Source organism: Malaclemys terrapin, chromosome 17 (assembly GCF_027887155.1).
Source record: "Malaclemys terrapin pileata isolate rMalTer1 chromosome 17, rMalTer1.hap1, whole genome shotgun sequence".
NCBI classification, from domain to species: Eukaryota; Metazoa; Chordata; order Testudines; family Emydidae; genus Malaclemys; species Malaclemys terrapin.
In genome coordinates, this window is record NC_071521.1 from 24944309 (window position 1) to 24969653 (window position 25345).

A 25345-nucleotide genomic window follows, 5' to 3' on the forward strand; every position below is an offset into this window, starting at 1 on the left:
CAGACCCCTAATCATTTTTGTTGCCCTCCGCTGGACTCTTTCCAATTTTTCCACATCCTTCTTGTAATGTGGGGCCCAAAACTGGGCACATTATTCCAGATGACACCTCACCAATGTCGAATAAAGGGGAACGATCACGTTCCTCGATCTGCTAGCAATGCCCCTACTTATACAGCCCAAAATGCCGTTAGCCTTCTTGGCAACAAGAGCACACTGTTGACTCATATCCAGCTTCTCATCCACTGTGACCTCTAGGTCTTTTTCTGCAGAACTGCTACCTAGCCATTCGGTCCCTAGTCTGTAACAGTGCATGGGATTCTGCCGTCCTAAGTGCAGGACTCTGCACTTGTTCTTGTTGAACCTCATCAGGGTTTTTTTGGCCCAATCCTCTAATTTGTCTAGGTCCCTCTGTATCCGATCCCTACCCTCTAGTGTATCTACCACGCCTCCTAGTTTAGTGTCATCTGCAAACTTGCTGAGAGTGCAGTCCACACCAGCCTCCAGATCATTAATAAAGATATTAAACAAAACCGGCCCCAGGACCGACCCTTGGGGCACTCCGCTTGAAACCGACTGCCAACTAGACATGGAGCCATTGATCACTACCCATTGAGCCCGACGATCTAGCCAGCTTTCTATCCACCTTACAGTCGATTCATCTAGCCCATACTTCTTTAACTTGGCGGCAAGAATACTGTGGGAGACCGTATCAAAAGCTTTGCTAAAGTCAAGGAATAACACATCCACTGCTTTCCCCTCATCCACAGAGCCAGTTATCTCATCATAGAAGGCAATTAGGTTAGTCAGGCATGACTTCCCCTTGGTGAATCCATGCTGAATGTTCCTGATCACTTTCCTCTCCTCTAAATGTTTCGTAATTGATTCCTTGAGGACCTGCTCCATGATTTTTCCAGGGACTGAGGTGAGGCTGACTGGCCTGTAGTTCCCCGGATCCTCCTCCTTCCCTTTTTTAAAGATGGGCACTACATTAGCCTTTTTCCAGTCATCTGGGACCTCCCCCGATCGCCATGAGTTTTCAAAAATAATGGCTAATGGCTCTGCAATCTCATCCGCCAACTCCTTTAGCACCCTCGCATGCAGCGCATCCGGCCCCATGGACTTGCGCACGTCCAGTTTTTCTAAATAGTCCCGAACCACTTCTTTCTCCACCGAGGGCTGGTCACCTTCTCCCCATATTGTGCTGCCCAGTTCAGCAGTCTGGGAGCTGCCTTGTTCGTGAAGACAGAGGCAAAAAAAGCATTGAGTACATTAGCTTTTTCCACATCCTCGGTCACTAGGTTGCCTCCCTCATTCAGTAAGGGGCGCACACTTTCCTTGACTTTCTTCTTGTTGCTAACATACCTGAAGAAACCCTTCTTGTTACTCTTAATATCTCTTGCTAGCTGCAACTCCAAGTGTGATTTGGCCTTCCTGATTTCACTCCTGCATGCCTGAGCAATATTTTTATACTCCTCCCCACTTCTTGTACATTACCAGCACGCGAAACCTTAAATTTGAGTGAATAAATGAAGACTCGGCACATCACTTCTGAAAGGTTGCCGACCCCTGCCTTAGAACGTATACCAACCATGGAAACTTTCAGTCCAGAATGAGAATTTTGGGGAAAGATATGAGCAAAAGAAAATATGGGATAATAATGAAAACCTTTTGCAACCTTAACTGTTGCTACCAGAGAAACCACAGCCTCACACTATATCGTGGTGAGTTTCTGGAGACCGTTATTTACCAGCTACTCCTCTCATCTGATAAGCTGAAGAAAGAGCAAGACATGCATGCCAGAAATTCATGGTAGCGAGGTTCAATAGTGCATGCATATAGTCTAGTTACTATACATCCCATCTATAAAACATATCTGCACAGCTAGGTTAATGTGCCATTAAGTGCACTGTGATATGTTCACACAAATGTCAACAATGTCCACAAATAAACTGCACTGTAAGACTAGTAAAGAACATGTCAATGAGAGCACAGAGTATGTTAACAAGAAAGGAACTGCTCTACAATGTCAGTACCCTCATATTTACATTATTTAGTCACAGCTGCATAATGAAGAGCAGGGGCTGATTAAAAGACAAAGAGCACATGTACACATATATGTGAAATACCAGTTTATCCCTTTTCTATTGTATGAAATATCTAACAAGCACCTTGATCATCAGAATTCTAACATGATATATACTGAGTACAGTGAGCATGTTTCTATTCTCACATGGGGCTACTTTTTTCCAAGAGCTATGCTCATTTCATCTTTGCATTTCACCTTTAACACAGTTCATCTTAAGGACTAACAAAAACTGTTAAGTGTCTTTGGAAAAAAAACTTTTTGTGGCATGGTTGCACACAGAACCTTCAAAGCAAAACTTTGTGGGGTTTAGGTTTCCTCCTCAGAACTCACAAATGAGTTCTGTGCATAATGTTAATCTGATGCAGTTTCAAATGAACTGTTCAAACCCTTCCCCTGACTAAATATGTCTTAGAATAAAAACAGATTTTTTTTAACAAAAACCCTTTGTTAAATTACTGCAAGTGCAAAACTACAACAAAAAGTGCTTATAAAACTATCTGTGCACCAGGTGAGCCAAATATGGCTCCTTCTTCTGCACATAGAATCTGCAGAAATTATCTCCCCACCTATAAAAGACTGTCTGAGGGACTTATACCCAGGCATACATTGAATTTTTGGGATACATTTCACTATACTGTATTGGAGTATCTTCTTGTTCTCTGTGTGTAACTGTTAGAAAAAGCACTGGGAATTACCCGTGTTACCTGTTGTATGACCATGAGCAAGTCACTTCCTTCAGAGTAAAAAAGTGGATAACAATCTATCTAGAGTACCTGGCAGGAGAATTGTGAAGCATTTTGAGATGTGAGGTATTATATAAAAGGACAAAGTATTATTATTAATAAAAGTCACTTTTTTTTAATAAAAACCATAGCTCTGGCCCAATGGCATTAAAAAAAACCAACATTTTAATTTTTAGAGACTTCCATATGCTTCAGAGATTTCTCTGTCTCTGAGACAATGGTTATTTCCAGTCTTGGAGATGATAGCACAGAAAAGTTAGTGTGAAACACTGCATTGATCACTTGCATATACTGTTGTTCAGCAATGACAAGATTTTGTCATGGCCATGGTTTATATATTGATCAGATGGGGCAGATGTGTTTGTTTTTGAGGCATTTCAACATAGTTCAAAAGAAATTCTATAATGGGACAGCTTCTTTGCATCTACTGCTCAGTTTCAGCATTTGGACACTACTTTAAATCTTGCAATGTGCCATTAATTCTATGCTTTCCTGCGGGCATAATTAAACCACCCCAATGAGCAGCGTTAGCTATGCTGGCAGGAGAGTATCTCCTGCCAACATAGCACTGTCCACCTAGCACTTTTGTCGGTAAAACTTACGTTGGTCAAAGGTGTGTTTTTTCACACCCTTGACAGGTTTGCCAACAAAACTGCTAATGTAGACAAAGCCTATTTCTTCCTATTTAAACCCCTGCAGCTTGTGATTAGCATAATAATATTCCCGATAACATCACCTGTTTGCACTCTTACTTATTCTGCCTCAACTAACTGGAATGCTGTCAGCTGAGCCAATTTCTTTTTTAACCCCCCAACTGTAAATCTTCCTTTTCTCTTTTCCCTAAAGCATTCTGTGATGCTGTGTAAGAAGGATGCTACATAAATATTGAACTGTATACGGTCTTACATCCGGCAATTCTCCTAGCTCCTTAGTGCCATACTGACATCTAATGGCAGCGCTGGAAATTGCAAATTCACATCACTGCTTAAAGGAAGGTACATCACTGTACCAGGAAATGAGGGATTGATGGTAGTGATATATTTCCATCATTTGATTTCAACAGCAGCTTACAGATGAAGGGTCATAATAAACCCAACCAGAGATTACAACATAAAAATACTGACCATTAGTGGCTTTTTGTGGTAAAAATGGGAAACTTCATGAATTTAGCTAGTAGTGTGTTAGCAAACAGCACTGCATGGCAAGTTTCATTAAGGCATCGTTTGCCAACTAAGAAGTCTCAGTTCTGTTTTACAAAACCAAACAATCCCCACAACCCAATAAATTAACAGGTTGGTTCCTATTAAGTCTCCCGAAGCTGTTTTTTGTCTCCAAAAACACCAAAGTCCTTTGGCCACAGTTGTATGTTCAATAAACACTGTATGTTCAGTCTCCCCTTTTTAAGTCTCAAGTTTTTATTCACCAAGTGAAGCCCCAGTGAAAAGTCTGTGAGGTGTTGAATCATGCTGCGCAGACTGCAACCAGCCAAAGTGCCAGCTTAGCGCTGGGGTGGAGGCAGGGGCTGGCCAAAGCCCCACAACCCAGTCACCTCTTCAGCGCGGCGCGGCGCGGCCCCGCTCTGAGCGGTGTGTGTGGGGGGGGGGGGTCCCTGCAGCCAGCAGCGCGCGGATCCAAGCAGCGCAGGCCGCGGGACGCCAGGCGCGGCGGGCGACGGTCCGTCCCGGGAGCGCGCCAGCGCGGAGGGCGACGGACCCAGCACTGCCCGGACCCGGGGGGGCGCTGGGACCCGCTGTCCCTGGGGCTGCGCCCGCAGCAAGCTGAGAATCGCGCGGCAGCGAGCTGCTCCCGGCCCCTGGGCCTCGCTGGGCCGCTTCGGGGCCCCGGCCCCGCACAGAGACGAGCCGCTCCCTGCTCTGCCCCCAGCTCCAGGCCGGTCCCTCAGCCAGGCAGGGTCCGGGCTCCGCGTCCCCCTGCCGGCCCGGCCCATGGCGGGCTGGGGGGATCTGCGGAGCTGCTCCGGCTACTCACCTGACAACACGCCGGAAGCCGGTAGCAGCGGCCGGGCTCTGTGGTGCGGCGCCCAAATCCTTCCCCGCAGCCCGGCAGGGCGGGTTCCCTGTGGCACACGCCGCTCGCCGCAGCGCCCCCTGCCGGCCTGAGCCTGGGGGCCCTCCCACAACGGCGCTGAAACGGGCCTGGCTGAATAGCGCCCCCAGGCGGTGTCTGCCCGGCCCCGCCCTCGTGCCCGCGTGTGCCCAGCAGGTTGTCCGGGGGATGGGGGCATTCTCAGTGACCCGCTCTTTAGCCTCAGGTCCCACATTACACAGCGCCTGCGGAATGGCCCCACAAACATTCTTGTATTATGCAAATGGTAAATGAGGGCTCCCAGTGTACTTCCAGTCCTTGCTTTGGGTGCCCCTCTCATGTCCCCTCTTCTTATCTCCTCTCTGTACAGGCCCAATCTTTTTAGTCTGCTCTCATACGGAGCCCTTCAAGTCCCCACCGCTTTGTTTCCTGTCTCAGTCAATAAGAAAAACCCACAGCAGTGAGTCGCAGAGCCGGGGGCAACTGACTTGGGTTTGCAAGACTCCCGCTACTGGACTAAAACTAGCAGTGTAGATATTCGGACTGTGCTAAAATCCGGGCTCCGAAACCTGGGGAGGATGGAGGGTCTCAGAGCCCAGATTCCAGCCCATCAGGAGCATCTATATTGCTCTTTTTAGACTAAATCTCAGTTGACTCCAGACTTCCAGTCCCACTGTCATGGGGTTTTGTTTGTTTTCTGCAGGGTACTCAGTTCCCTATGTTTCTGCTCTGTCTTTTTTCAGTTTGGATAACTACTCAGCATTCTAAATGAAAATATAACATCAGTTTATATAATGGTTTTAGTGTTGTTTTCTCTCCTGTTATTTTGATTGTCTAACATTTTATTTGCTTTTTGACTTCTGCTATGTATTGAACAGAAGTTTTCATTGAACTATCCACAGTGACATCCAGGTCTTTTCCCTGGGTGCTTACATTTCATTTAGATCCCAGCAATGTGTATGAATAGGTTAAATTATTTCTTATTGTGCGCAACCTTTCATTTGCCAGTGTATCTTGTCTGCCATTATACTGCCCAGTCAGCTAGTTTTGTTAGATCCCTATGCAGTTCCTCAGTCTTACTAGCCTTGACTAAAACTAAATAATCTTGTGTCATTAACCAATATTGCCAGCTCCCTGTCACCCCTCATTCCAGATCGTTTACATATTAAACCACTCCAGTTCTAATACAGACTTTAGGGCAACTCACTGTTAACCGGTTTCAGAGTAGCAGCCGTGTTAGTCTGTATCTGCAAAAAGAACAGGAGTACTTGTGGCACCTTAGAGACTAACAAATTTATTAGAACATAAGCTTTCGTGGACATGTTCTTTTCACTGTTAACCTTTTGCCATCTTGAAGATCAATCATTAGTTCAAACTTCTTGTTTTCTCCTAGCTGTCAATATCTAATGAGACAAAACTTCACCTCTCATCCCATGACTACTTAGTTTTCTTAAGAGCATCTTGTAAGAGACTTTGCATAAGTAGCACAGGAAAAATATCAAATTCTGATATGAGATGTAAATACAGAAGTATGGCTTCCCAAACCTGCTAATCGACAGAACTGTTTTCTTGCCAAAAAGAAAGGAGAGCAGCAGCAGTTCTCAGGCACACCAATGATTTATGGAATTCCTAGTCTGCAGAATTTTTGTAAAATGAGCAATAAGTGATTGGGGTGTATTTGACAGAATATGGCCCCTTAGAAAGATCTGTCTCTTATCTTATAAAGTGCCCCACAAAATGACTCAGTTGGAGATCTGCTATTTGACAGAACCTGTTGCTACTGGCACAGGAAAGAAACCTTCCAAACAGCACGTAAGGAGAGCTGTTCTTCCTCTCCCTGAAAAGAAAATGGAGATGTTTCATAATTGTAAATGGGCTCTTGATACGGCTATTCAACCTGAATATCCCCAGAAAGAGGGACTAGGATTTGACTGTCATTCCAAAACACTAAGCAGAGGAACCCACTGGTTCACTAGGCCACAACATCAGTCAATGCAAAAAAGCTGCACAAACAGTGAGACCTATCTGTACCCTTCTTGTCCCTAATCAAATTGGCTTTTTGTTACTCAGAACACACACCCACTCCTTGCAGCCACATATTCCAGGTGGATTCAGCAGGCTTACAATTTGTGGGGGGTCTCTCCAAGTAAGAAAAGGGCTTCAACTGGCAAAGGAGCCAGGACTTATCTTCCTCTGGTCCAAATTCCAGAGAGGAAGATTGGGCAGTGAGTTACCTCTCCTGCTGCTGAATTGGCTTAGTAACTGTTTATCTGCCCCTCCTTCTTGTGCTGCTGAAGGAGGTTGCTGTGTTATGATGAAATATATCTTTTCTATACTGCATAGGAATAACAGATTCCTTATTATGTGGGCAGCGTGACATTTCAGAGTCCTTAACTATTCATATCCTTGATTTTAAGTGGTTGGCACTTAAATTAGGTGATAGGTAACTATACTGTTGTCATTTAGCAACCTTAACTGGCTTTGGAAAGCATTTTTATTGGATTTCAGCCAGAACCCTAATGTTTAAATTATGAACATAAATCCTACATTTACATGTGAAATGTGGAGTTTGAACATATTTTGTGCATGAAGTTTAGGATCCTGTGGTGAGTCATTTGGCTGTAACATTTTTGTACAGTAACTCCTCACTTAAAGTCATCCTGGTTAACGTTGTTTCGTTGTAATGTTGCTGATCAATTAGAGAACATGCTCATTTAAAGTTGTGCAATGCTTCCTTATAACGTTGTTTGGCTGCTGCCTGCTTTGTCCACTGCTTGCAGAAAGAGCAGCCCGTTAGAGCAAGCTGGTCGGGGCTTGGAACCAGGGTGGCCCGGCAGCCCCCCTATCAGGGCCGGCTCCAGGCACCAGCCCAGCAAGCAGGTGCTTGGGGCGGCCACGGGGAAGGGGCGGCACGTCGGGCTCTTCAGCGACAATTCGGCAGTGGGTCCCTCGGTCCCTCTCGGAGGGAAGGACCTGCCACTGAATTGCCACCAAAGAAGAAAGCAGCGCGGTGGAGCTGCCGCTGAAAGTGGCTTTTTTTTTTTTACCGCCGCTTGGGGCGGCAAAAACCCTGGAGCCAGCCCTGCCTCCAGCAGCTCCCCACTCTCCTAAGTTCCCTGTGCAGCTGCCACCCTGCAGGCTATCAATTGCCCGCAATTCAGCTATCCCACCCCCCCACTGCCATGTGCTGCTCCTGCCCTCTGCCTTGGAGCTGCTCCCGGGAGCTTCATGCTTGCTGTGCGGGGGAGGACAGGGGGGCTGTCAGGGTATCCCCCTCCCCCCTGCTCCTGCCCCCCACTTACCCCATCTCCATAGGGCGGGGGGGGACACGACAGGGCTCAGGACAGAGGGAGTTTGCTGGCAGCAGCTGCTGTCTCAACTTGCTAATCTACATAAAAAGGCAATATACTTAGAGTGGGGTCAGCATACTTAATGCGCATCTCACACACACACACAGTGTATCTCTGTCTGTCTGACATGCTGTCTCCCCTCCCTCTATTTGTTCTGCCTTGCAGAGTGTGAAGCTACATTAACAACAATGTGTTAACCCTTGAGGGCTCAGCTGATTGCTTGTTCATCATTTAGCAGTAAGGCATTCCCTGGGAAATATCTCACCCTCTGACTTCACCACCTCAACCAAGCTACACAATTATCATTGCTGTGTACAGTATTAAATTGCTTGTTTAAAACTTATACTGTGTGTATATATATATACACTCTTTCGTCTGGTGAAAAAAAATTCCCTGGACCCTAACCCCCCTTATTTACATTAATTCTTATGGGGAAATTGGATTCGCTTAACATTATTTCGCTTAAAATCGCCTTTTTCAGGAACATAACTACAACCTTAAGCAAGGAGTTACTGTCTTATATTAATATGATTATTTTATTTTTGACTGTGTCCAGAAGCTTACCAGGCTCTTTGCAGAACACAGAGAAAGGCAGAGCACCTGGCCAGAAGTGCTTCCTATCTAATTTTATGCATTCCACCTTTTCTTTGTGAAATACAGTGAAATACTTGGAGTACAATGCAATAGGTGAACAAATCTGTGTTTTATATGCTTTATACAGATTTGAGGCCAGACCTGCATTCGGTTATACACAAGTGTGTGCAACTGAGATGGCAATCTCACCGTCTATGTTCAGGCAGAGATTAAACAGTCTCCTCTGTCAATATTTAGGTTGACTCCTCCTACTTTTGCTCATTTCCTTGAAATCTTTGTGTTTCTGAACCCATTGAGTAATAAAGGGAGTATTTAGCAAAGTATGACTTAGAGGCTGCTGAACTTCCTTGTTAGCCCTGAATTCCAGGCAGGTGCACCTGTCTGTCAGCAAAGAGCTGGGTGAGGCTTTAAGGCAGCTGCCAAGATAGCCAGATCCTGAAGGACTTTAGAGAGGAATCTGTTTTATTTGTGTATACAGAGAGAAAATGGCATATCGAGACTTAGTGAGAGGCTGGCATGAAGGAATTCTGGCTATGGATAAGGGGGACTGGGATTCTGCCTTGAAAATCTTCTCCAGTATCGAAGAGCCATCCTCCAGGATCTATTTCAACATAGGCTGTGTGCATCTCTCAACAGGGAACCCCGAGGGAGCCTTGCAGGTGAGCAAAAGAAAGAAAAAGTAAAGCAAGTCAAAAATATAGGAAGGGAATCTTGTGTTTTGTGTTTACTTTTATCTGGGAAAGAGAAAAGATGGTTAACTCTGAATGGAAAGTGGAAATCTGCCATTATATTATTTCTTAGGAGATTTTCTAGTTATTATTATTTGAATTACCATAGCGCAGATAGAACGGGGAAAAGAAAATTATACTTTGCTACTGAACAAACCTTACAGTACATATTTCAGAGGAATTTATGGTTGCCTGATATCAGACAAATCTAATTCCGTTCCTGCTCATGAATCCGAGAACAAGCCAGGTTCTCTTACATTCTGTTTCTCCCCCTTCCTCAGTCAGTAAAGACCTTGATCATTGAAAACTGTGTCTTAGATTTATATGTGATGGCACATTTAAGTAAAGTGGTGGTTTTTCCAATGTGGCTATGACTTAATAGTGGCTCATTAATGGTAAATCTATGCAGTTGTCACAGTGGTTACACCCGAGAGGCCAATCTCAAGTCAGACACCCCAAACTAGTGGTATATTCTATAACTAGATATCACCAAACCAACAACAAATGTGCGCTCCTGGATTACTATATTAGTCTCACCATGCAAAGTAATTCACATTGGAAAACATAATCCCAACTATACATATAAAATGGTGTCTAAATTAGCTGTGGGTTTAAGTTAAGCAGGAATACTGACTTTTATGTGCATGGTGAGGAATCTTTCCATTTTCTCCTTCACATCCCCCACTCTCCACCCTATCACCACCTGCTTTCAATGATCCCCTCTCAAACCAAGTGGTTCCCAAAATGATTCTCCCCATGGCTCACCTGTGTCTGCTCACAGTAGCCAAGAACAGGCTATACAAGGTGCTTCCAGGCGTGAACAGCCAATTATGCTTCAGGCAAATAGGCCGTCAGATTACAGGAGCCTGAGCTGCATTCCACAATCCTGATTCCTAACAGGGTTATTTTAGGGACATTCCATCACTTTCTCCTGGGACTGGTTCTAATCTGCAAGATATCATTTTGATGGTTCACATGCATTCTCCCCCACACAGGAACTGCTCCTGGATTTCAGCCACCATGCCCTTCCATCACTCTAACAAATGCCTTGCAATCACATCTCTCAGGCACCAGCTCTGTTATGTGGTTTAGCTAACTTTTGTCATGTCTGTATTTTTCTTCTTAGGCCTTTGATAAAACAGTTACCAAGGACAACCATCTAGCTGTTGGCTTCTTTCAAAGAGGGTTTGTCTGTCTGCAGTTAGAAATGTAAGTGTAATGCTTGTTCATTTCACTCTTTGCCTCTCTTTCTTTAATGATATTTCACCCTTCTGAAGTGCATTTTATCTAGTGTTCTCAATGCACTTTGCAAATATCAGTTAAGCCTCAGAAGATCTTTGGTCAGTATAATCTCCCTGTTACAGTTAGGGAGCTGAGGTTTAGAGAAAGGAAGTGACTTCCCCAAGGCCTCACAGTGAATCAGTGGCTGTAGCATGCAGACTCACCCCTGCGGCGCGTCCTGATAGTCATCTCAGGGAATTAGCTCTGCCAGCCTTGGAGCGCCCTCTGCAGGCCTGTGATCTGCCTTGCCGCTGGCCCCATGTCCCTCCCAGGACCACGGTGCCCCTTTCTCTAGGTGCTGCCCCCTGACAGTACCCCCACAGTTCTGGGTCTCCCCCTCCCAGGGGAACCCCCACCCACTATCCCCACTTTGCCTCAGTCTTGGCTACTACCCAATCTCCATCTAGCCCCCATTCACTGGGGCAGATTGTAGTATCAGCCACTCATCACAGGCAAAGGGGTTCAGACCCATGGGCTGCCCCCTGCAATCCAGTACCTAATAGGCCTTACCAGGCCTGCAGCCTGGGGTTTTCCTAGGCTGGAGCTCCCCAGCTCCCTTGGCCTTTCCTCAACCCTGCTCCACTCCAGGTATTTGGTTAAGCTCCCTGCAGCCAGGCCCTTCTCTCTGAATGCAGAGAGAGACCTGTCTGCTTGAGCGCCTGGCTCAAGCCTTTTATAGGGCCGGCATGGCCCCAGCTCAGCCTGCTTCCTCCCAATCAGCCCAGCTTTTCCCCTGCCACAGACCTCTCCCAGGGCTGTTTTAAGCCTTTCCAGGCAGGAGCGGGTGACCATCCCACTACACAGGCATAGCAAGGTACAGAACACAGACTCTGATTACCATACTGCATTATATGTGTACTCAGACACCCCAAAGGCAAAAGTTAATAAACTTAAAGACCATATAACTTATAGACATAGCACATACACCCTCTCTAAAACTCTGGTATCTGGGTCCATCCAGAATCTTCCAGCCATTGAGCAAAGACAAGAAACATAGAAGTCACCGTAGTAAATCAGACAATTGATCTATCAAGTCTGGTATCCCACCTCCCCAGGAAAAGCTGTTTACTAGGGCTGTCGATTAATCGCAGCTAACTCACGCGATTAACTCAAAAAAATTAATCGTGATTAAAAACATTAATTGCAGTTTTAATCGCACTGTTAAACAATAGAATACCAATTGAAATTTGTTTAATATTTTGGATGTTTTTCTACATTTTCATATATATTGTATTCTGTGTTGCAATTGAAATCAAAGTGTATATTAATTTTGATTACAGAAACCTGGTGGAGTGGGGACAATCAATGGGACACAATCATTCCAGGGTACAAAACATATCGGAAGGACAGAACAGGTCGTGCGGGGGGGGGGGGGGGGGTTGGGGGTGGGAGTGGGACTATATGTGAAAGAAAATGTAGAATCAAATGAAGTAAAAATCTTAAATGAATCCTCATGTTCCATAGAATCTCTATGGATAGTAATTCCGTGCTCTAATAAGAATATAACCGTAGGGATCTATTATCAACCACCTGACCAGGACAGTGATAGTGACGATGAAATGTTAAGGGAGATTAGAGAGGCTATCAAAATAAAGAACTCAATAATAGTGGGTAATTTCAATTATCCCCATTTTGACTGGGTGCATATCACTTCAGGACAAAATGTAGAGACAAAATTTCTCGATACTTTAAATGACTGCTTCTTGGAGCAGCTGGTACAGGAACCCACAAGGGGAGAGGCAACTCTCGATTTAATCCTGAGTGGAGCGCAGGAGCTGGTCCAAGAGGTAACTGTAACAAGACCGCTTGGAAATAGTGACCATAATATAATAACATTTAACATTCCTGTGGTGGGAAGAAAACCTCAACAAACTAACACTGTGGCATTTAACTTCAGAAAGGGGAACTATGCAAAAATGAGGGGGTTAGTTAAACAGAAATTAAAAGGTACAGTGATTAGAGTGAAATCCCTGCAAGCTGCATGGACACTTTTCAAAGACACCATAATAGAGGCCCAACTTAAACGTATGCCCCAAATTAAAGAACACAGTAAAAGAACTAAAAAAGAGCCACCGTGGCTTAACAATCATGTAAAAGAAGCAGTGAGAGATAAAAAGGTATCTCTTAAAAAGTGGAAGTCAAATCCTAGTGAGGTAAATAGAAAGGAGCATAAACACTGCCAAATTAAGTGTAAAAATGTAATAAGAAAAGCCAAAAAGGAGTTTCAAGAACAGCTAGCCAAAAACTCAAAAGGTAATAACAAAATGTTTTTTAAGTACATCAGAAGCAGGAAGCCTGCTAAGCAACCAGTGGGGCCCCTGGACGATTGAGATAGAAAAGGAGCACTTAAAGACGATAAAGTCATTCTGGAGAAACTAAATGAATTCTTTGCTTCAGTCTTCACAGCTGAGGATGTTAGGGAGATTCCAAAACCTGAGCTGGCTTTTGTAGGTGACAAATCTGAGTAATTGTCAGAGATTGAAGTGTCACTAGAGGAGGTTTTGGAATTAATTGATAAACTTAACAGTAACAAGTCACCGGGACCAGATGGCAGTCACCCAAGAGTTCTGAAAGAACTCAAATGTGAAATTGCGGAACTATTAACTATGGTTTGTAACCTGTCCATTAAATCAGCTTCTGTACCCAGTGACTGGAAGATAGCTAATGTAATACCAATATTTAAAAAGGGCTCTAGAGGTGATCCCAGCAATTAGTTGAAACAATAGTAAAGAATAAAATTGTCAGACACATAGAAGAACATAAATTGTTGGGCAAAAGTCAACATGGTTTCTGTAAAGGGAATTCATGTCTTACTAATCTATTAGAGTTCTTTGAAGGGGTCAACAAACATGTGGACCAGGGGGATCCAGTGGACATAGTGTTTTTAGATTTCCAGAAAGCCTTTGACAAGGTCCCTCACCAAAGGCTCTTACATAAATTAAGTTGTCATGGGATAAGAGGGAAGATCCTTTCATGGATTGAGAACTGGTTAAAAGAAAGGGAACAAAGGGTAGGAATAAACGGTAAATTTTCAAAATGGAGAGGGGTAACTAGTGGTGTTCCTCAAAGGTCAATCCTAGGACCAATCCTATTCATGTATTCATAAATGATCTGGAGAAAGGGGTAAACAGTGAGGTAGTAAAGTTTGCAGATGATACTAAACTGCTCAAAATAGTTAAGACCAAAGCAGGCTGTGAAGAACTTCAAAAAGATCTCACAAAACTAAGTGATTGGGCAACAAAATGACAAATGAAATTTAATGTGAATAAATGTAAAGTAATGTACATTGGAAAAAATAACCCCAGCTATACACACAATATGATGGGGGCTAATTTAGCTACAACAAATCAGGAAAGAGATCTTGGAGTCATCGTGGATAGTTCTCTGAAGACATCCACGCAGTGTGCAACAGCAGTCAAAAAAGCAAACAGGATGTTAGGAATCATTCAAAAAGGGATACAGAATGAGACAGAGAATATCTTATTGGCCTTATATAAATCCATGGTACACCCACATCTCGAATACTGCGTACAGATGTGGTCTCCTCATCTCAAAAAAGCTATACTAGCATTAGAAAAGGTTCAGAGAAGGGCAACTAAAATGATTAGGGGGTTTTAACGGGTCCCATATGAGGCGAGATTAAAGAGGGTAGGACATTTCAGCTTGGAAAAGAGGAGACTAAGGGGGGATATGATACCAATATATAAAATCATGAGTGATGTGGAGAAAGTGAATAAGGAAAAGTTATTTACTTGTTCCCATAATATAAGAACTAGGGGCCACCAAATGAAATTAATGGGCAGCAGGTTTAAAATAAATAAAAGGAAGTTCTTCTTCACACAGCGCACAGTCAACCTGTGGAACTCCTTGCCTGTGAAAGTTGTGAAGGCTAGGACTATAACAGGGTTTAAAAGAGAACTAGAAAATTCATGGAGGTTAAGTCCATTAATGGCTATTAGCCAGGATGGGTAAGGAATGGTGTCCCTAGTCTCTGTTTGTCAGAGGGCGGAGATGGATGGCAGGAGAGAGATCACTTAATCAGTACCTGTTAGGTTCACTCCCTCTGGGATACCTGGCATTTGTCACTGTCGGTAGACAGGGTACTGGGCTGGATGGACGTTTTGTCTGAGCCAGTATGGCCATTCTTATATTCTTATGTTCTTTGCACTGTAAAATGATAAACAAAAGAAATAATATTTTTCAATTCACCTCGTACAAGTACTGTAATGCAATCTCTTTATCATGAAAGTGCAATTTACAAATATAGATTTTTTTTGTTATATAACTGCACTCAAAAACAAAACAATGTAAAACTTTAGAGCCTACAAGTCCACTCAGTCCTACTTCTCGTTCAGCCAATCGCTAAGACAAACAAGTTTGTTTACATTTACGGGAGATAATGCTGTCTACTTCCTATTTACAATGTCACCAGAAAGTGAGAACAGGCATTCTCATGGGACTTTTGTAGCTGGTATTGCAAGGTATTACATGCTAGATATGCTAAACATTTGTATGGCACTTCATGCTTCGGCCACCATTCCAGAGGACATGCTTCCATGATAATGACACTTGCTAAAAAAGTAATGCATTAATTAAATTTGTGACTGAACCCCCCGGGGGAGAATTGTATGTCTCTGGCTCTATTTTACCTGCATTTTGCCACATATTTCATGTTATAGCAGATGACCAAGCACATGTTTATTTTAAGAACACTTTCACTGCAGATTTGACAAAACGCAAAGAATGTACCAACATGAGATTTCTAAAGATAGCTACAGCACTTGACCCAAGATTTAAGAATCTGAAGTGCCTTCCAAAATCTGAGAGGGACGAGGTGTGAAGCATGCTTTCTGAAGTCTTAAAAGAGCAACACTCTGATGTGGAAACTGCAGAACCTGAACCACCAAAAAAGAAAATCAACCTTCTGCTGGTGGCATCTGACTCAGATAATGAAAATGAATATGAGTCAGTCAGCACTGCTTTGGGTTGTTATCGAGCAGAACCCATCATCAGCATGGATGCGTGTCCCTGGAATGGTGGTTGAAGCATGAAGGGACATATGAATTTTCACTTCTCGGAGTTCAAGCAGCAGAGAGTTACTGTTCCTTCTTGTCAGGGATTTATATTCTCTTCGCCCAGAGTTCAAGATGATGGGATGAGTTCACCTGCAGGTCTACTCTCCCTGAGTGTGAGGGGAAGCAATGTTGTATGTTCTTTAATGTTTCAGTGAGGCTGGCAGACCAAGTCATGCTACAATGTATTCAGATCAATTCACTTGTGTATTATTATAGATCAAAGAAATAGTTAGATGAATGAGTGTACTGGGTTTTTAAACTTCATGAAAACCAATGGGATGTTATTTGCATTGTTTTCACTTATCTGTTCCTGCTATAATATAATAGCAAACATCTACATTGCGTACACCTCTGTAACTTAATAACCCATCAAAGAAATCTTGTGAAATGCTAAGGAAGGACTTAAGGACTTTAACAGAAAACGCTTATTTAAAAGCAAGTGGCCATTATGTATGATGGTTTAAGGTCAATAGACTAAGTGCATTCCCCACTCTCCATCATCAAAGGAAAAGCCCATGTGGGAAGAGACACTGACAGCTTGTCTTCTGTCAGAAGATATAAGAATGGATTCAGGGGAAGATTCTTCATGTCTGGACTGTTTGGACTCTTACAGGGAAGTGTACTGGATGCAAAGCAGAGATCCCCAGGGACAATCTGGGTACCCTGAAAAGACTTTGGGGAAACCAGAAGTTTATTACATCACTGACACCATTTGGAGTTACAAACTGTGACTCACTTGTGCATATATTTTACCTGCTTTAACCTCAGTAACTCTTATTTCCTTTTCTTAGCTAATAAATCTATAGTTAGTTTACTATTGAATTGGCTGCCAGCCTTGTCTTTGGTGTAAGATCTGTAGTACCAGTTGATCTGGGGTGACTGGTCTCTTGGGACTGGGAGAAACCTGATGTGGTGTGGTCTGGGGTTTAAAGAATCTTTTATCACAAAGTTCAGCTTGCCTGGGTGGCAAGATAGACTGGAGAGTCTAAGGGGACTGTCTGTGATTCCATGGTGAGCCTGGTAAGAGTGATCCAGGAGTTCACATTTGTTACTGGCTTGGGGAAATGTAATTATCGTCCACACCACCAGTTTGGGGTGTCTGCCCTTGTTTTCTGACCGTCTGCCCTGAGGTAGTCGTGAGCCACTCCAGTCAGCGTGACAGTTTCACAATGGCTCCTTTGTGGGTCTTCTTGGTGGGCAGGACCTAACACCTTCTGTAGGAAGCCAGTATTTCTTCATTAATTAATGCTCCTTTCTGTTTGATGATTTACACAATTACGGATGATTACAATGCAAACACCTCATACAATCTTATATACCCTTACGGGGTACAGATGTTATAAGTAAGATTAATACATGCAGCATCCTACAAGTCTTCATAAAGTCTAAACAATAAACGCATTCTTATAAATCTAAGTCATATTTTAACAATACTACCACACAGGTGAGTTAGACTGGTTTCCAGCTGTGCATCTGTCAGTGTTCAGTGAGGCCTGGGGCCTTGGCATGAGCTGGCATCTGGGCTCCTAGCAACACATACCTCACTCCCCTTCCCCCCATCCCTATTATGATTTTAGTTGTCTCTATAGGGTGACCTTTGTGTCTCTGTGGCCATTCCCCTTTGCTGAGGGAGGGTGCCCATTGCCATTCCTGTCGGTCAAAATGGCTAAGCCAAATTCTGCTCTGAACAACACTGGGGTAAATTCAGAGTAGACCTGGTTGGAGGAACGTCAGTGGAATCATATTCTGTTAGAATGTACCGTTCTGTTGAGAAGTTCATTTAGGAAGAAGAAAGGGGGGAAAGGTTTAGACAATGTCAAAACAAAACATTTCAATTCTTCATTTTGAAAAGACTATTCATTTTGATTTTTTAAAATTCTGTATGGAAATGAAACGTTTTCAGCAACTTGAAATGAAACAAAAATTCCTTTGCAGAGAACTTCACATTTTTCAAATTTGGAATAAAGTCAAATTAGAACTCTGGAATTCGTTCTCCAAGCAGAACGTCCATCCTCTGCACAGCTCTAATTCAGAGCAATTCCATTTGTAGTCAGTGAAGTTCCTCTGTATTTATACATACATTGTTTGTTTGTCTACACAGCAAAGACAAACCCCGAGCTGGCCCATGAGGGAGGGATAGCTCAGTGGTTTGAGCATTGGCCTGCTAAACCCCGGGTTGTGAGCTCACTCCTTGAGGGGGCCATTTAGGGATCTGGGGCAAAAATCTGTCTGGGGATTGGTCCTGCTTTGAGCAGGGGGTTGGACTACATGACCTCCTGAAGTCCCTTCCAACCCTGATATTCTATGACTCAGGCTCAAACTGCGGGGCTGTTCCATTGCTGCATAGACTTCTGGGCTCTGCCTGCAACCTGAGCTCTGGGACCCTCCTACCCCTAGAGCCCTAGAGCCCAGGCTCCAGCCCTGGCCTGTAAGTCTACACTACAATTAAACAGGCCTGAGCCCTGAGAGTCCAAGTCAGCTGGCACAGGCCAGCTGCAGGTTTTTCTCAGACCCTTCCCTTTTAGTTGGGAATTGTTGTCCAATATCAGCATTACCCTTCAGCACTTCCTTTTTCTCTGAAATTTCTGCAAGGACACTAGCTAGGATAAAATTGCAAGGGATCCCAATTCCCATAATTGGAGCATAATGTGAACAGTTTCTACAGTTAGCAAGGAACTGTTAGCCTTTCCACTTTCCCATCTCCTCAGTAACGGCTGTTACTCTGAAACTTGTCATTATGCAAGGCACTGCATTTAGCCGTATGGAATGGACGGCTGTTACTCTGAAACTCCTCAGTATCATGACAGCATTTTGGATGTCAAAAGTTAACAGACTCCGACAGTGGGATAAGACCAGATCATCACGGAAGAAAGGGAAGCAATAGTCTAAATTTAGTGATTCTGCATGTTTCTCCAGTGAAGCTTCCTCTAACCCCGGCTGTTGGGAAGAGAAGAATCCTCTTTGCTAGTCTGGTTCCTGAGCTTGATACTTTCCCTGCAAATTTGGGGATTCAGTTCTCATCTTCATCTCTATCCTTGTGCACTGCAGGTATGAAGAAGCTCTGTATGACTTCAGCATGGCCCTCACTCACCTAAGAAATAACCCTTTCATTGACTACAAACAACTGGGACTAAGGCATATGCTCTGTGCCTGGGAGGTGAGTGTGTGGGTGGGTAGGAGATATGTCTTTACTTATCAGCAATGGAAAGCCAACCAGATGCTTTCCAAGCTGTGTCCATCATAATTTCTGTGTTTGACGGTAAAACCCTGATATCCAGATCTATATGAGGATCTGAGTGTGCTGCCAGTCCAAATTGCACAATACACCTCTACCTCGATATAACGCTGTCCTCGGGAGCCAAAAAATCTTACCGCGTTATAGGTGAAACAGCCTTATATTGAACTTGCTTTGATCCACCGGAGTGTGCAGCCCCACCCGCCCAGAGCACTGCTTTACCGCGTTCTATCCAAATCTGTGTTATATCGGGTCGCGTTATATCGAGGTAGCGGTGTATTAGCACTGCCCTGGAGCTTACCCGCTAGCTTGGGAAAACTGGGAGAAAGTGATCTAATTCCAAAATTCAAACAGTATTTTTATATTGAGAGAGTGAGTAGCTGAAAAGAAATGTGTACAGAACATGTGAATGGAGATGAGACCACCCAACTTTCTCTCTCTAGTTCTACTGAGATTGTTGAGTTGCAGTTAATCCAGTTAAGGAGTAGAGAGTAGTTCCTGAGAGGCATGGGTTTTTCCTTAAATTTCATCCCCGTAGAATGCATATCAGTGTTGCAATGGGCTAAAGATACGGTCTTTGGCCAGACTGCAGTCTCTGTAGAGATCCCTTGAGACCAATACCAGTGTTGTGCATAAATGTTGAGAATGGAAGCATGAGCAAAAACCACATATCCATGTTCCTGTACACAAAAATGTCACATTATCTGCTGCTTATCACAGGTCCACCTGTCATGGATTCACAGGGCTGGTCTATGCCCCACCCTGTAACCCATCCCTTGGGAGTGACCCTTTTAGTGGGCCGGGCACCAGGGAACCACACAGTTCCACAGGGCAGGCTGTAGTCTCTCAGACTCCGAGACTGGGCCTTTGGGCACCAGTGGTCCCTGTCTCTTTCCATGACTATCTGCAGCAAATCCAGCCAAGCCAGACACCTACAGGAGGCTGGTAAGGTTGCCAACCCTCCAGGGTTGTCCTGGAGTCTCCAGAAATGAAAGATTAATCTTTAATTAAAGATTATGTCGTGTGATGAGACCTCCAGGAATACGTCCAACCAAAATTGGAAACCCTAAAGGCTGGTACTGTACCCAGTCAGAGCGCAAGGCTCACAGTGAGTACTTGCAGCAACACAGGCAGCCTTTTCAAAACAAGGTAACAATTTATTAATCACCTGGCTACAGAATCTGAGAGTTCTTAGGTTAGCACAGGAAAGTAAAAGTTAAGGCATAGTCCGTCCTGGCCACGCCAATGCAATGAAAGCTGTTTTCAACTGCAGTTCTGCTCTGGCTCTTTGCCTTCATTCCAGATGAGAGCTGCTGAGTCCCTCCACAGGGCAGCCCTTATTCGAGCCACCTGACACCTTTTTGCCTTTGTTCTCCAGCTGAGTTCGCATGTTCTGCCTGGGGGGCGGAGTTCCTTCTGTTAGGTGTCAACTGTTCAGTCTTCAGGATGGGGCAAAGGGTGGGGGTGGGGGTCTTATTGTCTCTTCACATCCTCTGTTGACCTGGATTAGTTGCAACCTGTTAATGACCCAGCACAGCAAAGTGACACACATACCTCATAACTCCCGAGCTGTTCCAGAAGCAGTGTTAACCCTTTTGCACCCACAAGGTAGCAATGCAAAGTATAGAAGGAAACTGAGGCACACATAAATTCCTAAAAATAGGACAGAAAATTCCCATTTCTTCACACATCCCATGGGCCTAACTGGAAAACATGGCCCTAAGAATGCAAACTTTGAACAAATCCCAAGTGGTAGTTAACAAGGCCTAGTCTGCAACGGGTAATGTTATTGGGCACATTCTTTTAAACTCCCAATGTTCTGTCCAATAATTATAAATGTAAACACAACAAAAATTATTGCTGCACCATATAAAAGAAAGACAATTTACACAACACTGGAAATAATCTTAATGTCTGTGTATGTTCTTTACTCAGTGTATATATTGGGGATTCTATCCCATGTGTCAGGTGTGATGGGTTGTTGTGACTTCCCCCAGCTCATGCACAGTGAATTTCTGTTTACACCTCTCTGAGGAATTAAGGGACAGAGATCACAGACTAGTGCAGTCTGTGTAACAAAGGGGTTTTGAGAAGTGAAAACATTTTAAACACAGATGCAGCTGTTGTACAGGGGCATATTTTTAGCTAGTCTCCTTTACATTACTTTGTTTCCTGTGTCCTGAGTCTTTTTGGATGCACTGAAAATCAGGTAGAAAAAAGAGAGAGTTTAATATTTAGACTCCCCTAAATATGAAAAGAGTCATTGTGTGTCTTCAGTCAGACAGGTCCCAGAATCTGTCAGGCAACTTTATTCATGCATGTGCTCCTTAAAATGCAAGGCGCTAAAGCTTCTATACAGCGAAGGTGTGACTTTATGGATCTCTCCCTGCATTTCCTTCCACTCTGTTGTCATGCCTTTGAAAACAATGGGTATGCCTTTTGAGAGTGCAGGGCCCCAGGCACATCTGAAGGATGGCTGGGGGAATGGGATTGGTGCACACGCTGGCAAGCACAAACATTTATTCATGAAGCATCCTTTAGAAGATATCAAGATGTGTATTCACACCATGTTGACCCTCTAATGTCCTCTGAAAAGGTTTCACATTTTGCAAAATATGAAAACAAAATCCCATTGGAGGATTTCACCATCAGCACACATGTATGGCGATGGTGATAAATCATCATTTGTGATTAATGCTCTAATGATCTGCTTTCATCTGAGTATCTCAAAGAGCTTAACAAAAATAAGGGCTAAACCCAGGTCCCACGCAAGCTTTTTGGAAAAAATAACCCCAACTATACATACAATATGATGGGGGCTAATTTAGCTACAACAAATCAGGAAAAAGATCTTGGAGTCATAGTGGATAGTTCTCTGAAGATGTCCACGCAGTGTGCAAAAAAGCAAACAGGATGTTAGGAATCATTAAAAAGGGGATAGAGAATAAGACAGAAAATATATTATTGCCCTTATATAAATCCATGGTACGCCCACATCTTGAATACTGCATACAGATGTGGTCTCCTCATATCAAAAAAGATATACTGGCTCTAGAAAAGGTTCAGAGAAGGGCAACTAAAATGATTAGGGGTTTGGAGAGGGTCCCATATGAGGAGAGATTAAAAAGGGTAGGACTTTTCAGCTTGGAAAAGAGGAGACTAAGGGGGGATATGATAGACGTATATAAAATTATGAGTGATGTGGAGAAAGTAGATAAGGAAAAGTTATTTACTTATTCCCATAATACAAGAACTAGGGGTCACCAAATGAAATTAATAGGCAGCAGGTTTAAAACAAATAAAAGGAAGTTCTTCTTCACACAGCGCACAGTCAACTTGTGGAACTCCTTACCTGAGGAGGTTGTGAAGGCTAGGACTATAACAGCGTTTAAAAGAGAACTGGATAAATTCATGGTGGTTAAGTCCATTAATGGCTATTAGCCAGGATGGGTAAGGAATGGTGTTCCTAGCCTCTGTTTGCCAGAGGGTGGAGATGGATGGCAGGAGAGAGATCACTTGATCATTACCTGTTAGGTTCATTCCCTCTGGGGCACCTGGTATTGGCCACTGTCGGTAGACAGAATATTGGGCTAGATGGACCTTTGGTCTGACCCAGTACGGCTGTTCTTATGTTATGTTAAGCTAATGAGAGTTTTACCACTGAAATCCATTGGACCATAGTTTAGCCTTAATTAATCCCCACAACACCTCTGTGAGGTGCATAAGTATTATTATCCATGTGTCAATAACAATGAGGAATAGAACTTAGTTCTTCTGGCTCCTAGTCCTATGATCTTACCGGCAGACCATGGCCCATCTCAGGTTATGTGCTTATTTTCCTCACACCAATTCACTGCTCCAGCATCTGCCACTCGGACAGGGATTTTCCTACGCCTGCCCTGAATTTCCCCAACACCCCCCCTCCCGCCCCGCCCCGCCCCGCCCCTAGTTTTGTGAACTATTTACATACAGTGTTGCCAATTTAGTGATTGTTTGGAAATTTGAATTGAAATTGAAACATTAATACATACTTTAAAAGCATATAAAGTGTATAATAAAATACGTGTATCTGAAAAAATATAATAGATTTGAAAAGTATGAACATAGACTAGGTTCCTTATACGGCTGTTGTTTTTTATGACCATGTCAGTACATTCATTTCGGTGATGTTGGCCAACCTAATAATTTCAAATTATGATTTATAAGCAAAGTCTAAATGAGCTCTCCCTGACAGCTAGTGATGAGCTAAGGGCTGGGGGAAAAGGCTTCAGAACCAGATTGTATTTACATTCACACCTAATCTACCTAGGTATCCAGCAAACAGAGCTGTGTTGCCAAAGTGATAGATTTTGGCTGGGATTGGGTTACAAATCACTTGAATGTGTGTGTGTGTGGGGGGGGGGGGGATGAAATGTTGTTATTCTTATTATATGAGTAAAGGGCAGTAATAACTGTACTTAGCCTGTGCTGATTGAGGGCATCAAGAGAGAGGGTGGGAACAGGTGTTTTGCTTGATGGTCTGCCTGAGTCACAAGTACTATTTGACCTGCCCCTCTCCACTGTTTAAAGACAGAGCTGATTAGGCTCCATAGATAGTCTTTTGTTCTGTTAAGTGATCACTAGAGCTGAAATCTCTGATAATCAGGGCTAAGTGCTTAGACCTGCTGTGGGGACAGTGTTTCTGTGGAAGAGACGGCCCAGTCTGCACTAGCAGTGAGGTTCCCCCACTGAGAGCTCAGCTGAAATCACTGAGAGCTGGTGGAACCTCAAGAGACCAACTCGCAGAGGTCACAGTGGCAGGTGGCAGCAGAAGGTGACAGCGCAGGGCCATTGGCAACAGAGTGGTGGAGTGAACGGTGCCACAATGAACAGCCGTGGCCAGAGCGAACAGTGAGCAGCTGGAGGAACGAGCAAGGTGCCTTCTGGCCCCCCACCTGGGAGGTGAACTCATGTGAAAGCACCTCTGAACTGAACTGAGTCTCCACTGACCAAGGACAACACTGGTGAGTGTTAATGAGGCTGTTAAGAATGCTGGCGACACAACACAGTTCATGTGAACAAACATGGCTGTGGCATCATACTTTCTATTTAAGCAAGAGATACCATACTCTACAAACTGAAGGCCAATGTTAAGTGCATTGCCACTTGTTCATCCTGAACTTGAACACTGGTTCCAAACAAGACCAGCAAATGCTCACTACCTTTCTGCAAGAAACTCAACTGACTGGCTAGAACAGGGGTCTCAAACTCAAATGACCATGAGGACTAGTACGTTGGCCCGAGGGCCGCATTACCGACACCTCCCCCGCCTGCTGCCCTTGGCCCTGCCCCCACTCCACCCCTTCCATGAGGCCCCGCCCCTGCCCTCTCCCCATTCCAACCCCTTCCCCGAAATCTCCACCCCAACTCTGCCCCCTCCCTGCCCCTGGGGGGGTGCAGGAGGGGTGTGTGGTGGGGGCTCAGGGCAGGGAGTTGGGGTGTGGGGTGCAGGAGGGGCAAGGGGTACAGCAAGGGGTAGGGTGCAGGGTGCAGCAGGGGGATCAGGGCAGTGGGTTGGGGTGCAAGAGGAGTGTGGGGTGCGGCAGGGGGCTCAGGGCAGTGGGTTGGGGTGCAAGAGGAGTGTGGGGTGCGGCAGGGGACTCAGGGCAGTGGGTTGGGGTGCAAGAGGAGTGCAGGGTGTGACGGGGTTCAGGGCAGGGGTCAGGGTGCAGGAGTGGTGCAGGGTATGGCAGGGGGTCAGGGTGCAGGAGGGGTGCGGCATGGGGCTCAGGGCAGTGGGTTGGGATGCAGGAGGGGTGCGAGGTGAGGCAGGGGGTCGGGGTGCAGGGTATGGCAGGGGGCTCAGGGCAGGGGGTTTGGCTGCAGGAGGGTTTCGGGGAGCAGGATCTGGAATGGCACGTACCGGGGGCAGGGCAGGCTGCCTGTCTGCCCTGCCCCCGCAAGAGGCTGGAACGTGGCGAAGGGGGGGCGGAGGGGCTGTGTGTTTCTGTTGTTTGAGGCACCGCCGCCAGCAGCTCCCATTGGCCGCGGTTCTCCGTTCCCAGCCAATTGGAGCTGCTGGGGGCGCTGCCTGAAGCAACAGCCACACACAGACCCTCCGCCCCCACCCTTCCCCATGTTCCAGCCTCTTCTCGGAGCCACGCAGGGCAGGCAGGCAGGCAGGCAGGGAGCATGCCCTGCTCCTGGTGCACGTCCGGCTGGAGCCGC

The 25345-nt window shown here is 44.8% G+C and overlaps 2 protein-coding genes across 10 annotated transcripts in view; one reads left to right on the forward strand and one right to left on the reverse strand.

Annotated features, from left to right (window-relative positions):
* Positions 1-4907, reverse strand: part of EXD3 (exonuclease 3'-5' domain containing 3) — a 598889-nt gene extending 593982 nt beyond the window's left edge. For all 6 annotated transcript variants that reach the window (XM_054007609.1, XM_054007611.1, XM_054007610.1 and 3 more), the window contains exon 1: positions 4819-4907. The gene's annotated coding sequence lies outside the window, so the exon portion shown is untranslated. The remainder of the gene's footprint in view (positions 1-4818) is intronic.
* Positions 4908-9094: 4187 nt separating this feature from the next.
* Positions 9095-25345, forward strand: part of NOXA1 (NADPH oxidase activator 1) — a 41235-nt gene continuing 24984 nt past the window's right edge. For 3 of the 4 annotated variants that reach the window (XM_054007725.1, XM_054007726.1, XM_054007729.1), the window contains exons 1-3: positions 9095-9478; positions 10674-10756; positions 18952-19060. In XM_054007725.1, the coding sequence (XP_053863700.1) occupies positions 9305-9478; positions 10674-10756; positions 18952-19060 (366 nt within the window). In that variant the 5' untranslated portion in view covers positions 9095-9304. The remainder of the gene's footprint in view (positions 9479-10673; positions 10757-18951; positions 19061-25345) is intronic. The other variant, XM_054007727.1, reaches the window with a different exon arrangement.